Raw genomic sequence first — 16876 nt, 5'->3', positions numbered from 1 at the left:
TAAATGAAAAGGGGAAAATAGGCTACCTAATAGATGTCCTACTTCATGGGAAGATGAATCTATATAAATTTAGTAGATACACTATAAATCTGCACCGTAAGTGATAAATCATTTGCCTCTTGCTTGAATTTGAAGGTGACTGGATTTTTAAAATAGTACATGTACTGGTAATTAATTAACAATTTCCTCTTTTTTCCCCAAGGCATTACACATGACCGGGTGCCACGTTTACAAAAGTATATGTGTGTGTGTGTGTGTGTGTGTGTGTGTGTGTGTGTGTCGGGGGGGGGGGACTTCAGACTTCTGGTGCCACTTCTGGGTTTCATCAGCTGACAAGCAAAAAAAAAAGAAAAGAAAAAGAAAAGGGGTCTTCAGCGCAAAAACAGGGTTACCGCATTTATGCACTTCTATAATGGCAAGGTTTCTATCTTTCTGGTGCCACTTACGCACTTCCGGAGAAAAAAGAAAGAAAAGAAAAGCGGGGTCCACCTTATGTATTCCTTTGTATGGTTAAAAAAAAAGAGGGAGGTGAGCCTGGCCTCCTCCCTCCTCCCCCCCCCCCCCGGTTCTGTTACATTTGAGTACACTCTGTATTATCATAATGAAAACGCTATTAATTATTTAACTCCTCCAACATTTTGTTCCTTTTTTTTTTCCTTTTTCACAAGTTCTAAGCAGGGGCGGCGCAGCCGTGGGGGCCGTGGGGGCTCGGGCCCCCACACTTTTTGTGCACCATACAAAGGAATACATAAGGTGTCATCACTTTGGCCCCCCACACTTTTTTTCAAACCCGGAAGTACGTAAGAGGCACTACAATGGGAGGGGAGAGAATGAGCTGAAGAAACCCGGAAGTGGACGGGGAGAGCTGAGCTGAGGACCTTTTTTTTTTTTTTTTTGCTTGTCAGCTGAAGAAACCCGGAAGTGGGCGGGGACGGGGAGAGATGAGCTGAGGACTTTTTTTTTTTTTTTTGCTTGTTAGCTCATGAAACCCGGAAGTGGGCCCCCACACTTTTTAAAACAGTGCGCCGGCCCTGCTAAGTTCAAGGGGATATGTTCATAATATATCCGTCAGAAACAGCCGAGAGTTTGCTGAAGTTTCTGTATCTTAATCTAGTGAAACATGATCATAACAATGCTACCTCCCTGCGTACACCCGCTCGCTGATGGCGCCCTCGGGGTCCGATTAAAATCTATCAGCTGATAACGCAAAGACGGTAGGCATGCAAGAGTGCAGTGAAGTACACGTACATTTGTACGGAGTACCGAACCTGAAGGATCCATGATCCACTATTACTGTGTATTCGGCTACTACACTACTGTCTAGTTGCACTGCTGCTGTTTAGACGTCTCGGTCTAGCGTCAAACTGTAGCGTTCCACTGAATTGAAAATCCAAGCAACAGCCTGGTAAGTGTACCATCAAGGATCAAATCAAAGCGTGTTCTTTGACAGGTTAAACTTATGATTATTCAACATGCCAGGCCTGCCTGGTATGAATGGTAGCTGGTGCAGGTGGACTATTAAAAAACGTTAAATTTTAATACTATAATTTATAAAAAATGGCAACTTTTGTAATGCTACAGATGGATCAGTGATGGATAGATTTATCAGTTTAGAGAGTGTGAACCAACTTACCCTATTGTCGACTCGCTACCTGGCTGGAGCTAGTTAATGGAATCACTCCCTCTCACGACACTAGTCAGAGGCTTGATCATGATGTCGATAATGCCTAATGATTAATAAATTTTATAAACTAAACTAGGGCCTACATGTATTAACTTCTTCTGAAATTATGCCACATTTAATTTACAAATTACATATTAGGCCTCGGCCTACATTTTGTATCTTCTCAACCCAGAAGACAGAGTTTCTATTCAAAAATAGAACAGAGCATACTGTAAATTAGTGTTACCATAATGACTTGTGAGATAAACTCGTCAATGATATTGAGATATCAAGAGAATATATTGAGAATATACACTACAGTATCACGATGCTGAAGTGCGCTCATCACATGGTGGGTTCTTCCAGTTTTACTGATACACCACTTAGACCTCTCAAACTATGATGTCAATGTGCAAATCCAAGCCAAGGTTGCGCTCTTGTAAAGGTGTGGTTTCAATATGAATACCGAGTGTAGAGCTCTAGAGAATCTCTTCTGTTCCTTTCATAGACATAGGTTCATTGTATTTGTAGGTTAAAGGAGACCTCCGGATGATTCTCAGATTTTTACATTATAACAACTATATATTACTGTACTGAGCCTCGCCTCTGAGGACAGAGTTTCAGAATTTATGATAATTGGGATGAAGAATAAGAATATTTTCGAAATTTATGACAAATTGCAATGAACAAGGATGATGACATGGCAGGGTCACCATAAGAATGCATGAGTTGGTGCTCAAGGAAGCAGAACAAAAGAAGAAGGCATGCATAGATTATACACTCAGGGGCGGATCCAGGAATTCTGTAAAGGGGGGGGGGGTGACTAATATTTCTGGTGCCACTTCCGGGTTTCATTTTATTTTTTTATTTTTATTTTCTTTGTTTTTAACGAATATTAAAGGGGGGGCGTGCGCCGGTTGCGCCCCCCTCTGGATCTGCCACTGTACACTGGTGAACTCGCAAGCAAGCGCTATTGTAATGGAATTACACTGCTTCATTTCTGAAATATGTGAACCTCCCATGTCATCATCCTTGTTCAGTGTAATTTGTTCGAGGTTTGTCAAAGTATTGTTTTTCTGCTCAAGAACCACAATAAATTCCACAAATCTGTATTATATGGAGCTGTTGATTTATGTACTGCATGATGTGAAATTAAGAAAATCGTCTGGAATTCCCCTTTAAAAACTGAAACCAGCACCGAGTGACTAGAATTTGCGCCACCATGACTGTGTTGTCCACGCTACTCCCCAAGGACTATGGGTACGTCATGTTAGTCGGAGCTTCAAGTGTTTTCATGTTGGCGTTTCTTGGTGGCAAGGTTGGTAGTGCTCGGAAAAGGTATGGAGTTGAGGTGAGTAAAAAGACAGTGGAACTGCTATAAACGGTTCCACATTACCACTTTACATGAAATATTTATCAAAACAATGTAAAGTAATTGAATTGACATTTTTTTTAAATATTTGACACTTCAAGTTGTGGTAGTAATGTGTGATATACATTACAACTGTCTACATCATTCTGTTAATCTTGAATTCATGCTAGGCCCTACTTTTCTTTGGCTATATTTAATTGTCTCTTCAGTGTAAAACCACCTCAAAACATGAACTGTGATTTTGTGAATGTTGCAATTTGTCTTTGCGAGAGACTTCTATCATGCTTGTAACTTTTGAGATAGTGGTTGTAATTAGTCCATAATTCTTTGCCCCCTTCTTAGAATATCAAGTGAAATATTAGATAGCAAGGTTACACTTATTTCATGTCCCAAATAATTATATCCAAGAAAAAGCTCAAGTGTGAAAATGCAGACTTCTGTGAACAGATTTGTGTTTAATTCAGTACACCGGTACCAAAACTCTGCAGGCAAGACAAATCAAAATAATTTCATGATTTGTTTGTTTTCTTTTTTTCTTCTTTTTTTATTGGTAACATTTCATAAAATTCTTTTCCAGTACCCTACCATGTACAGTGACACTGTGCCAGAGTTCAATTGTGTACAGAGAGCTCATGGGAACACGTAAGTATAATATTGGAAGAGTTTACTCTCAGAATTGGTTTAATTTTTGAAATTAAACCTGTAGGTAAGCCCTTTATCAGTTGCAGAATAGATCATTTCTAAAGATAAAAATGTTTGTAATTTTTATTAATGTTGTTTCTCACTCAGCAGCTTTAATTGCAAATATCTCAAATTAACAATTATAAGGGAGGTAATGGTTTTGCAAAAATCTTCATTTACATGTGTTGCTTTTTGGTATGATACAGTTTCTATGATATAAGGTTTTCAAGTATAATATTTTGTGACTCTGGGAGTTGAAAGACAATCTTGTGATTGGTTTAACTTGTCATTGAAAACCACAGTTAGAAACACAATGGTACATGGGATATTCAAGTTTTGTTCCTGTTCAAGAATCTAAGTTTGAATTTCTTACACTGTGGAGATTATGTACTGTATATTGCATTTATGTTTTATACAAGAGCCAACATTTTGATATGTCATATTTGTTCCAATGGAGATGTATAGTTGATGTGTGTAACTATTAAACAGGACTTGACAGCAACTTTCTTGGTCCGGATACTAAAATCACTAAATTTGAAATGTTGGTGACCTAAAAAGGTGCAGTGTATGTAGCATCCATACATACATTGATTGCAACCAAAATATGTCGTAACTATTATTATGAGAAAAAGAAATTAAACCCTTTTTGTACTTTTTTTTTCACAGTCTGGAGAACTATCCCCAGTTTTTGATGCTTCTGTTTCTGTCGGGCATTGAGCATCCGGTAAGTGTAATCAACAGATTGCAGTGAAACCTCATTTACTTGTAGTCTTTCACTTACTTATTTATCATATGTAGTGTCTTGGTTGATGTCTTTTGATGATATATATTTTTTTAAATTTAAATCAGTTTTGCTGCTGAAATGAAATGCTTTTGAAGTTGTCTTTCACAGTTTTACTTCCTGTCCCTTTTAATCGTCCAGTGATGACAACACCAAGATTCAAAAAATCCAAAATGTTGGGATCAGTTTTCTTAAAACTCTCACTGATGTGTTCTATTAATATTTATGCTTTCACTCAATACACATTTGTATTTTGGCTTTGGTGTCCTTTCAGGAGACCGAATGAACAAAATAACAAACCTTCTTTTTAATTTATTTATTTGATTTGTACCTCTCTATGCAGAGAGCAGCTGCAGGCCTTGGAGGTCTCTGGATTTTGAGCCGCTTTTCATACGCCTATGGTTATTACTCTGGTGGTGAGTGGTTGGTTTTCCTAAAGTACACTGTAGTTAATGCTCTCATTTCCTTTTTTTTCTTTTTTTTTGCGGGGGGGGGGGGGGGGGGGGAGGAGGAGGATATGCAATGAATCCAACTTCAGATTCACTTGTTGAAATGTATTTGTTGTAGTTTGGTAGATTTGAACACAATTCTGATAACTGAAAATGTTGACTCTCTTTGACTGAGACTTCGGTGTTCAAGCAGTGGGTTTTTAAATGTGGAGAGTACAGTGATGATGCAATGCTTTGTATTAAATGTAGTGAAGTACTTATTGTTGCAATCAGTTGCTCATAAAGTACTCATGAAAACAGACATACATATTCAATGGAGGAAATTCTATCAAAACAAAGGTGCCTTTTAATAGTTTTATGGACAATAAAGCAGCTTGTTGAGATGCCATGTACATCTATGTCATGAACCACACAGATATGTATGTTTGCTTGATATCTTTACTGGTAATCAAAGGCTACATGCTAGTGAGAAAGAGAGCATTTGAGCTGTAGTCTCAATTGCAGACATCAATATGTTGACTGAAAAAAAAACCCAACATTATGGCAATGTCAGTAAGTGAACTTTACGTGAGCTTGTAGCAAATTAAGTTCATATTAAATTCATTCATGAGAAGTTTCAGAAAACAGGTAGGTGTGAGATTAATGAACAGTTATACTATATTTCAGCAGTCTGCAGCTTTTCTGTGATGGGGCTAAAGGGCACTACATAACACACACTCGGTGTTTGCTGTCTGACTGAAGTTCAGAGTCGAAAAGTCCTTATCAGTAAAAAGAGATGACATTGCTTGTTTCCCCCCCCCCCCAAAAAAAAAAAAAAAGAGAGAGAGAGAGAGAAAAAAAAAAACCCTGTAGTCGCAGGATTCTAGCTGACAAGATAATGTTTTGACAAGATGAGTTTGAGGTAAGAAATAAATGATAAAAGGTGTCCTACTTTCTCCCATCCCCCCCCCCAATTTTCATTGTACCTTCTTTAGCTCTTTTTTTTCTTCTCCAAGCTCTGTTGTATCTCATTTCCAATCATGTCTGACTAATTTTCTTTGTACATTTCTTGTTTAAAACTCTTTGCTGCTGTGTCCAAAAATTTTACCTGGTTGGTGCAAATTAGGGTTTAACCTCTTGAATGACTACTTCAATCTCATCACTCTGTGTTATGTACTGATGTGTACAGTGGACTTCTGTTATAACGAAGTCCTCTGAACTAGCAGAGTTTTTTCATTAGAACCAAACAATTAAAAAGAAATATGCACAGCCGATAATTCAGTGACCAGGATTCTTATATTTTCATTGTAACCGGAATTTCATTATACAATGCGAGTGCGCTGTAATTACGTAGGTAACTGTGTTGGGTCTCTACAAATTTGCAGAATTCCCATTGGTGACTGAAATAGCATACAGTACTTTGGTGTTTACACACACACACATACACACACACACACACACACACAGTAGATTGCAGATACCACTGTAATGTTCTGCTTGTGCCGTCTGACAAGGTTCTGAGCATGTACGTGTGTGTGTAGCTGATAGTCTGACACTGTCTTTGATGTGCCCACTTTGCAGACCCGAAGAAGAGAATGCGAGGAGCCTATGGCTACATCGGGATGATAGGCATGTTGGCTTTGGTGGTCAGAAGTTCTCTCCGTCTCCTTGAGGTGGTATGAAGGGAACGGTCATCCTACAAGGCACCTTGACCATTGCTGTACCTCTCCCATGCAGTGTGTTCAGGCTGTCGATTCATTATAACTGTGTGTCCGTGCATAATCATTATTTTCTTTATAACTGTTATAATCTGAGAAGGGGCATGAGGATTCGTCAACATGTACCGCATATTTGTAGAGAACTATGACGCAATGAAAGTGGTGTAATTTGGATCATAAGGTCATAATATGAGCAAAGTCATAGTAGACTAGTATATTTCACATTTCAAGCGATGCAAGAAGTGTGTGATGAGGTTCAACTCAAACCTGCCACAATTATATACTGCATCATTGGGTGGATCTAATGAAGGTCACACTATTTGTAACTGATTAATCTGTTTTCGCTGCAAACTTTGATGCTTCTCTCTGATACAAGGTCGATCAAGGTGTGTGGAGAGTCAAATATCCAGGTCAAAATTTGATACTTTTCTGTTTACAGCAGTGATGTCATAAAGTGTTCAATACTGGAATTAACATTCTTTTGATAGGACCTTTCATGGTCACTAAATTGTTGAGATGTGAGTAAAATTATGTTATGGCTGGTGAGGAATTGTGTGTACTAATTATGTGGGATTTAGAAAAGATGCTGTGTGTGGAGAGATATTATATATACATATAAGTCCAAATCATATTTGTATGAGGATTATTGCTTCAGATAATCATATGCAAACTCTTTTGAGACAGCAAATCTAGTCATTGAGTACAGCTAGACAAATTTATCTTTTTGTGTTTGCATTGTGTATCTAGTGTCCATTACAATTCAGATCAGAAGTTGATTCAGTGACTGGCTTTGTTCATTGATTGGTAGTTGTACACTGTTTGTATGTTATGTGAGAAATGCCCTGATCATTGCGACAAGGTAAAGTTCTGCATTTTTGCAACATTGATTCATGTGGCTCATCATTGTGACAGAAATAGGAAGGAAGCTCTTTATTTAGTGTTGTAATTAGTGTAAAATAATGTTGACCTCAGTCGTGACTAAACAGTATTGTCAAGGTTGATTGATCCCAAGCACAGAAGAAAGCCCTACACATGACATCATTAAAAGTAAGATAGTTGATGAGTACTACGAACAAGCAAAAGTTCAGTAGAATGACTGGCTGATGAATAAGTGCTGCAAGTTATTGTGAATTTTGATATGATCCGAAGCTTTGGTGAGTATGTGTTGTGGACTTGAAAATCATTGATAGTTTTTTGTCTTTGGTAATTACACGTATAACAGTAATCTACCAAGTCTTATAATAAGATTTTACATCATCATGCAGTATGTCAATGCTCTTTACAAAATGTGTACTTTTTGTCTTTCACAAAATAGGAAATGCGCATTGCAGGGGCTGCCTAGGCTGTCACATAGCATGTACACCATATAATATACTGTATCCTTATGTGATGACTGTACAAAGTGCTATAATTTTCAGCCAATGCCTTTGTACCATTACTAAGACGCATACTTTCCTATGAACAGAGAAGTATGTACAGTGTACCATTATGGACAGTACTCTGACCTTCGATGGAAACCTGGTAGGTGGAACAGTATTACTAGAATACAAAAATTACAGGAAATTGTCGCTGCGCTGCTATGTACAGTCATGTACAACAAGTAGCTGCACACTCCACACAAATAATTCCTTTCATATTCCATGATACATGTACTTATTTCGAGTACACTGTCTTAACTCTGTTAGAATTGTGCCTATGCATGCAATTCCATGCCTCGGGAAGAGATAATGTATTCTTTTCTGTAATTATTGAAATAATTATATTCTCTACTTGTGTGTTTCGTTTTGACATGAGAAAAAGAATGATACACAAATTTGTATGCTTATGTCTTGATTTATGCTCTGTAGATTGAAATGTACAGTGTTCTGAGTTTATCGTGGGCTATTTTTATATAATTGCAGAAATCAGAAAACTATATTCATATTGACTTATCGAAATACATTGTATATCTCACCAACCTGACAGTGGCAAAGGGATATCTCGACTTTTTTGAACTTCTCTAGTCCTTGGTATGATATGGTAATGCATTAGTGTGTTCATAGTAAGCATGGTACTACGTGTAGTACACATGTATTACTGTGTTCATGATTGTGTGTGTGTGTGTTGTGTGTTGTGAGTGTGTATACATGTGAAGAGTTTGTTTGCAAAAACCGATAAGTCCATATTTGCCAAATGGAGATATTTGCGATTAAAGGTCAAGAAAAATAAAGAGAATAATAAGAAAATTTTTGCTTGTTTTGACCATAACTTCAAAAATATACCTTTATATGTAGTGACCAATATATCATTTAAAAGGTCTTATTTTGTACTTTACGACAGAAATTGTACTTCAAAATCTCCAAAAATGGACTTATCGATTTTTGCAAACAAACCCTTCATGTAGTATGTGTTCTATGAAGCATTGACTATGCAGATTTGCATCCACCTTTCACCATGGACATGCACACAGGCGACTCCCGTTATAAGGAAGTCATCGGGACTGGAAGTTTTGTTTTGCTGTGATGTTAAAATTTTGTTATTTCCAAACAAAGTGTGTAACGATATACAAATGGTTATTTTAGGTCCTGAATTTTACTTCGTTGTGTCCGAAATTTCGCTTTAACCGTGTCCTTTATAACGGGAGTGCACTGTATGCAGACTATATACATGTATTATATATAAATAATAGTGGCAAGATGCTAATAATCTTCCATGATTGGGTGTTACATACATATGATAGATGAAGACAATGGATGTCACATACACAGGGGGCCAGGATTTGTTAGTAAGCTTTTGATAATTATCAGTCTACGGATGTATTTGTCTCTACGAGCAGATGAAATAGATCATTCTAATAATTTATCAAGGTTTCTGCAGGCAAGTCTGTACAGGACATTAATGGCGAAAGCTTTTTAATACAAAACTTTGCACCCCTGCGACATCCTTTGCCATCCTTCACCTATCAAAAACATGTAATACGTGTACATGTACAGTGTATATGTACAAAGATATACAGTAGGTTGCCTACAATGTATGGGTGATGATTTTGGGACCTGAATTTGTACTCCGCTTTAATGAAATTTCGGTTCAGCTGTGTTCGTTAGAACGGGAGCCCAGTATAAACACCTGTACATATTCCATACCAGTGTGTCATGAAGTGATGGACTGAGCCAGATAACTTCTGGACATGCTCCTGCCGTGAGTGTATTGTGTGGTTTCAACTCAACGTTAAAAGAAATGGTTAAACAAACCACTCTCCCCCAGAAAAATACCAAAACCAACCAACCAACCAAACAAACAAACAAATCCCATGTTTATAGGGATGATATACAGTACTCTGTAGTTGTGATGGAAGTATCAGATTTAACTTTTTGCGGGATAATGAGAAAACAATCATGAAAAATTTAAAACCATACAATTCTAAGAGAGAATTCAAAGTTTATTTGATGAGTATCGCTGTGGGAATTCCCCAGGTATCCAAAAACCCTCTTTGTTTTGGATAACTTGGCCGTTTCAAAACCAGTTTGCATCAAATAAACTCTGAATTCCTCTAGTTCTGTATGCTCTTTTATTTTCGTTAGAGGTTTCTCATTTCACAAAACATTGGAAACCTAAAGCCCCATCTTCACTAAAACAATACTATCTCTTTAATACATGTACATCGTCAGACCAAAGGCAGAGCAACTTTCGTGTATCGAAGAGAAAATGACAATGTGCTGGACGACGAAATAGGAATCAGTATATTTTTTATTACAAACCCGGTACATTCCATTTACAAGTGGGAACTGTAAAAGTTGATAAGATGGATTTGATAGGTGGAAAAACATTTGAAATGTTCTCAGTACTGATGTATCTCTACGGTTACAAATCACACAGTAATGATTGACATAATGCCAGTAAAATGCAGCTCATATGTAGTAAAAAACTTAAATGAGGCAGAAATTGGTTTAAAAAAATACAATAATAATTGTACAATTAATTTCAACACGATCAAACACATCACTTTAACCTGATCTGTGCTATTCTACTTAATGTTATAAACTATTCTATTGTATGTTCACTTCATGGATATTAATTATGCTTTTCAAATAATGATGAAGAAAAACGGTAAACATATGACCACGGAGACGGAGAAGAGTCCTATTCGATTTTTTTTCTGATATGTAAACAATGAGACAGCCGCAGTGAAATCAATACATGTATACCGACCGGCAAAAACTGTTTGCATAAATACGTAGGTGTACTTGATGCTTGCGTTTGCTATTATCAGGCCTATACTGTACTTATTAACAAAACTAGATTAAGCAACGGTCGCAATCCTATTCCCATCTATCCCTAAAAGGGCCGGGCTTTTTTTGGCTATGCTAAAACCGGGGGGGGGGGGGGGGGGGGGACTTATTCATTTAAATTCTTATGTATTCTATTGTTTTCAGAATTTCTTGTTAATTTCTTTTTATTTCAACTTTTGTTTTTTTTTTAATGGGAAATTGTCACTGACCACTTTTCTACCATAACTGGCATAAAATTAATCAATGATAGTAAAAGTAATCAGGTTTTTATGACTTTCATGACAGAGCACAGTTTTCCAAAGGAAATGTACACAAAATCACAAAATTGTGCCCGTTTTGGGGTGACATGCTGTTACAAAAATGGGTGTGGCTTCGAAAGAGTACACACATACGTTGTAAATTTGGTCTCAAAAGTTGCGTGAGACTTGAACAACGAAAGTCAAGAAGCCTCGCGACGAGGCCTTCTCACGTTACAGAATTATAGCGCAAAACGTCAAGGGGGGGGGGGCGGATTCTGCCCCCCCGGCCCTTATAGAACAACAAAACCTACTACCACCCCCTCAAAAAAAAACAACAACAACAACACACAAACAAAACAAATCCAAAAACGCAAATAAAAACTCCTCATGGTGAAACAAACATGAAAAAAAAGACAACAACAACATATAGCAGTCAGCATTAGTTTATACGAGATAACATTTCAGGCTTAAATCAAGTACATAAAAAAAAAAATTAGTAACTTTGGAATGCTACAGTTTGTATAGAACTAGGAGAAACCAAAAGACTATAGTTCGCAGACTTGGATCGAAAGCGGTTATAGTTGAAGGTTGCGAGTCGCCATGAATGCGACCTCTGCTTCGACGTCGCCCTAGACGATCTCGAGAAGACGAAGTGCGTTCGTGATTGACAGCCCCAGCAAACCAAGGAGGCCGATGTATCCGTAGACTCCCCTCATTCGTTTCGCTGGGTCTGCAAATGCATGGAATAAATAAAACGGAAAAAGGCCGCTAGATGGTGAATGAAGAATTAAATGTTCAATTATACATGTACACAAAAGTTACTCCCAGATGTAAAGATATAGAGAGTCATGCAGTTTCAACATTCATTGAAAAACCTGTTCCCCACTCCCCCCCCCCAAAAAAAAAAACCCTAATAAAACGGTGATGTACATGTATTATACAAGCATGAATAGGTATTAAGGTAATGAGGTGCATGGGGATATCATAAATCAAACTTATAGTTCTGACCCTATACACACAAAGAATAAGACATTGTATTTATATGCATCTGTGCCCTTGGTATAATTTTTCTTTTACCTTTTCTTCGACCTGTGGGAGGTCGACCTATGCGAGGTTTACTGTATAATATTGACGCATTTTTCTTGCATCCACCACACATAAAAACTGATTGCCTGGAGTGTAAACACTGTCATTCCTTACATTCATGCTATACAGCTTCATAAATAAACCGTCAAATCATAATCTTTACCTCCAGTGTAGTAGCCATAGGCGTAACTGAATCGGCTCACGATCCAAACCAGGCCACACACAGAGGCTGCTCTCTACAAAAGACCAATAGAAATGTAAAAAGAAATATTAGAGTAAGAATGAATGAAAGGATGAAAGAAACAATCAAAAGATAGAAGACAAAGAAGACAAGAAGTCCGTAACAATTAGAAACGGTACAACACAGCATTTCAAATCTTTGATCTGATAATTTATGTCTTCAAAAAAGTGAAAAAAGGTCATTTTCGTCATTTTTATTGTCTCTGAAAAGTAAAAGAGGAGGTCATGTTAAAATTGTGCTAAAATGGATTCTCCTATATGCTGCATATGGCAAAGCTTTCAAACGAGTAAAACTGATCTACTTAGATTAGATATTGTAGCAAAAAGGATATGTTAGCTCCATGAATGTTTTTAGGTAGAAAAAGGATTGTATAAACATCGATATTGCCGTTCAAAATCTCCAGGATTTGTAAACTGGTATGAAAAAAAAAATGGTTTAAAGCTTACAAAATTGAGAACCAAATGGCAGGAATAAATAATAGTTACGCATGAGAACTGTGAATCAACCGATATCAATTACACGAGTGAAGTAAAGCAGCTACATCAAACACATACCTGTCATGAAAAGCACAGTGACTGGACAAAATGGCAAAAGTTGATTTCAATGCGTCTGTTAACACTACAGATGCATTTTAGTTTGACACCAGTACCAGTGCCAGCCGCTTGTGTTTCTGTTGTTGTTTTTCGATAACATCTGTAACAGTATTTTATTTAGACCGTGGAATATCTTCTCAACTAACATCACGTACATGTATAGGTTTGCTTTGACGTTTGTGCATTTATAATTCTTCATGCCGTGGTGTTGTCCACCTAATTCACATTATACCGTCACTAGCACTACAAAGCGTCTATTGTAACTACGGATTTCATCCAAGTTTCTGTCAACGGCAGTGATAACAGATAACAGAGAAACATAAAAGCCCCGATAAGTCAAGGTACACCCGATTAAAAATGTATAGGCGAAAAATAACAAGTTTCCTCTTACCGGAAACCCGATGCCAGCCAGAAAGAGTAGCATCAGAAACTGGGGATAGTTCTCCAACCTGTAATACAAAACGAAAACTTGCGTCAAGAAAAGAATTTGACAGAGCCGGAATAAGGCACTGCAATTTGATATGAAACAACGTCCTCTGCGTCGAAATGGCGCACAATGCTTGACAGTGATTACCAAGTCATTGGGAATATTAAAGAGGAAATTTACCCAAAAATACCTTAAAGGAAAGACAAAAATATTCCCTACAGAATGACACAAAAATGACAAAATTGGATAAGAAATATAAGGGACATATGAGATGTTGAAATTTCACATTGAAAAAAACCCCCAACAATTCATGACCAGTCCTTATGAATATTCAAATGAGCGAGTTGATGATGTCATACCCTCACTATTTTTCACATTTTCATATGTTGTATTATATTTTAGCTAATATAAGTAACAGCATGTTTCCATACCAAAATATATATCAGGGTTAACATTTGTCTTTATTTTTATTTTGGGTAAAACAAATTTTCTATCTATACAGCTGTAATATGAGATTTTTGTCATTTAAGCGTATGAAATGAACAAGATATTGTATAAGCATGACATCGTCAACTTCCTGATTTGAATATTCACAAGAGCTGGTCAAGAAATGTTTTCTGAAAGAAAAAACAAACGAAATTTCAAAATGACTGTCATATCTTCATTATTTCTTATCCGATTTTATCATTTTTGTATCGTTCTGTAGGGAATATTTTTCCCGCTTTGTGACTCGCAGGCTTCCGAACAGTTTGTTCCACTGGGATAACGGTGATCATGCAAATTTATCGTCAGCCTGCATCAGATCGAAGTGAATCTTGCACGCTTTGTGTAAACTGGACTTTGAAGTGAAAACAAACCGTTTAACACAGCAAACGTGTCACCTGTGACCTGTGCCATTTAGATTGATTGCTCAGAGTATGCAACGACGCTGTTGTTTCAGACATATTCGGTCGAATGACGAGAAGAAAGTCAGACTCTGTAAATTAATTTGTCAGATACGAAGTGTCATCTAAACTTATTGCTTATCATGTGATGATAGTGAAAGAAAAATAATCTTTGCATTCTTTACATTGAATCTGGTAAGTTAAAATTTGAAATCATGATTCAGGACGTATAAGGAGCATACTATTTTTCCTTTTACTAACAGTGAGGAGGGAAAAAAATCCACATTTCACACAATGACTAAGAATAAAGGATTATGACGTCATGACGAACTAATGAATCAATTGATAGCGACGTAATTGTCAATATTGAGAGCAAAATCCTTGGCTATGCTGCAATCGATGCGATGTTTTAATGAATACTTCCTTGTTTACCGTACCACCACTTGGAAAATAATACAAATTAAAAAAGAAACCGTTCCATCCCCATTTAATTTTACATCGAACTGAGAAGCTTTCGGGCACCTAGACAGACAGCAGTATTGAATTGAACACTCAAAGGTTCTACGAACGTGGGCGTGGAGTGATCATGGAACTTGAGATCAAAAGGGTATGAGATTATGATCGTTTAAGTAATATGGCGGGAGGGGGCGTTGAAGAATTCTAATGATAAACTTATTGTAATTACGTGTTTTGGTGGGCCCTCTGGGAGCAATTGAAGAGCATATTATCCGGGCTGTACATCATGGGATACTGTAAGAGAGAAGAGAAAAGGGGTCAGAATCAAAGAAGGTCAGATATACTCGAATATTGAACCGTCATTTCCTGAGGAAAAAAAAAAGCACTTTAGTGTGAAAAGTTGGTCCATGGACCTTTGCGTACAGATCTGCCTTTAGTGTATCAATAGTTCAAAACTTTTGGCAGCGTTGGAAAGGGGTTGCCGTTATCTTTAATATTAAAGTCAGTAGTTTTCTTGATCAGGGGCCCTTGAACGTTTGTTTTTGTTAAGTTTTGTTTTGTTTTGTTTTGTTGTTGTTGTTGTTGTTGTTGTTTTTTTTTTGTTTGTTTTTTTTTTGGGGGGGGGGGGGTGACGGTAGACAGGGGTCAAGGGTCAATCATACCCCACTCTTCGACGGAAAGAATCTCCGGGCATAACTTTCTGGAGTCAATACTCTTAATGTTATTTTGTTGTTATTTTCGAGGGTTTTTTTCCGTTTTTTTTGTTTTTGTTTTTCATTTCTAGCGCCAAAAGAAAAAGAAAAAAAAAGGGGGGGGGGGGTCCCCCACCACGGCCAACCCGATTCTGCAGCCCCCGTTTATGACTATAATTATAATTAGCACACTACAGCATTCCTTTCATCATTCCGCCACATTGTTGATTCCTCTTAAATAGAAAACGCTTGTGGAGTAATCAGTGCTAGCAAAATCTGCTTGACAGGATAATGATTATATGCAAAATACGCGCGAAGTGAGAGCACATACATAAAAAAAGAAAACAACACGTTAATTTTTTTTCTTCAGCTTGTAAAGTCTTAATGGTCTTCACCATGACATTTCGTTCATTGTTTTGTTGGGGTTTTTTATAACAAAAATTGGATGAGTTCAGCGATCGAATGCATATCATAACAATCTATATACCTCAACTTTGTGAATCTTGCGAGCCACCCCCACTCGTTCCCCCAGAAAGGCGAGCATGATGACGCTAGCGACTCCGGTTAGCATCACGTACGCGAAATCGGCTGAAAGAGTTACTGTTGCCATGGTTGCGAAGACTGAGCAGTATCACAGGATGTAGGAAATCTCTGCAAAAGCTTTAAGTGTCAGGAACAATAGAGAAGAAGAAGAAGAAGAAGAAAAAGAGTGAAAAAAATCGCATCAACATAATACAAAGAAACAGTATGTCTAACTGAAGTTAGATTCCATTTCTGATCGTGTTTAGCCTGTTCTTGTTAACTGAAAATGACATCAAGAAAATAATATTGAGAATAATAAAAGACATTTTGCTAATAGGCGGCTTTGCATTGTCCGTTAAAGGGCGAAATGTATTCATTGCTTTTAAGATTCTGTCAACATTAGTATCATTGTTTAGGACAAATTATAATAAAGATACGCACAATAAACAGTACTATAAGCCATGCCAGCTACTTGAATTCTGAGGATTGTCGTGTACCACCATGTGATATTCCAATTTCAAACTTTATCCTTGCTTGGGTCGAAATATGTTATGGAGAATTGGTGGGACAGTATTTCGGATCATCGAATTTTCGATCGCAGAGTATACTAAGCACTCGACTCTTCTCTATTTATCCAAACTGATCGTTTCAAGCCTTCACCTTGCACGAGTTAAAAGTGTAAAAAATACATATATAATGCTATATAGGCCTGTATAATATATATATATATATATATATATATATATATATATATATATATATATATAATTATATAATGTATATACAGTGGCGGATCGAGAGGGGGCGCACCGGGCGCGCCCCCTC

At 37.2% G+C, this 16876-nt stretch overlaps 2 protein-coding genes across 2 annotated transcripts in view; one reads left to right on the top strand and one right to left on the bottom strand.

Annotated features, from left to right (window-relative positions):
• The first annotated feature begins 1262 nt into the window (after nucleotides 1-1262).
• On the top strand, nucleotides 1263-8597 carry LOC139728484 (glutathione S-transferase 3, mitochondrial-like). The gene is made up of 6 exons (XM_071639423.1): nucleotides 1263-1405; nucleotides 2859-3014; nucleotides 3613-3677; nucleotides 4383-4440; nucleotides 4841-4913; nucleotides 6507-8597. Exons 2-6 carry the CDS (start codon nucleotides 2886-2888, stop codon nucleotides 6605-6607), a joined length of 426 nt encoding a protein of 141 aa, XP_071495524.1. The 5' UTR covers nucleotides 1263-1405; nucleotides 2859-2885; the 3' UTR covers nucleotides 6608-8597.
• A 2991-nt stretch (nucleotides 8598-11588) lies between these two features.
• LOC139728483 (glutathione S-transferase 3, mitochondrial-like) overlaps nucleotides 11589-16876 on the bottom strand; it is a 22919-nt gene continuing 17631 nt past the window's right edge. The window contains exons 2-6 of the mRNA XM_071639422.1: nucleotides 16017-16195; nucleotides 15067-15131; nucleotides 13462-13519; nucleotides 12400-12472; nucleotides 11589-11880 (exon numbers count right to left, since the gene is read on the bottom strand). Coding sequence (XP_071495523.1) covers nucleotides 11780-11880; nucleotides 12400-12472; nucleotides 13462-13519; nucleotides 15067-15131; nucleotides 16017-16139 — 420 coding nt within the window. The 5' untranslated portion in view covers nucleotides 16140-16195 and the 3' untranslated portion in view covers nucleotides 11589-11779. The remainder of the gene's footprint in view (nucleotides 11881-12399; nucleotides 12473-13461; nucleotides 13520-15066; nucleotides 15132-16016; nucleotides 16196-16876) is intronic.

This window comes from Diadema antillarum, unplaced genomic scaffold (genome assembly GCF_040938485.1).
Source record: "Diadema antillarum isolate AM-2024a unplaced genomic scaffold, OU_Dant_1.0 seq00000182_RagTag, whole genome shotgun sequence".
Lineage (NCBI taxonomy): Eukaryota > Metazoa > Echinodermata > Echinoidea > Diadematoida > Diadematidae > Diadema > Diadema antillarum.
This window is presented reverse-complemented; position numbering and strand designations above follow the sequence as displayed.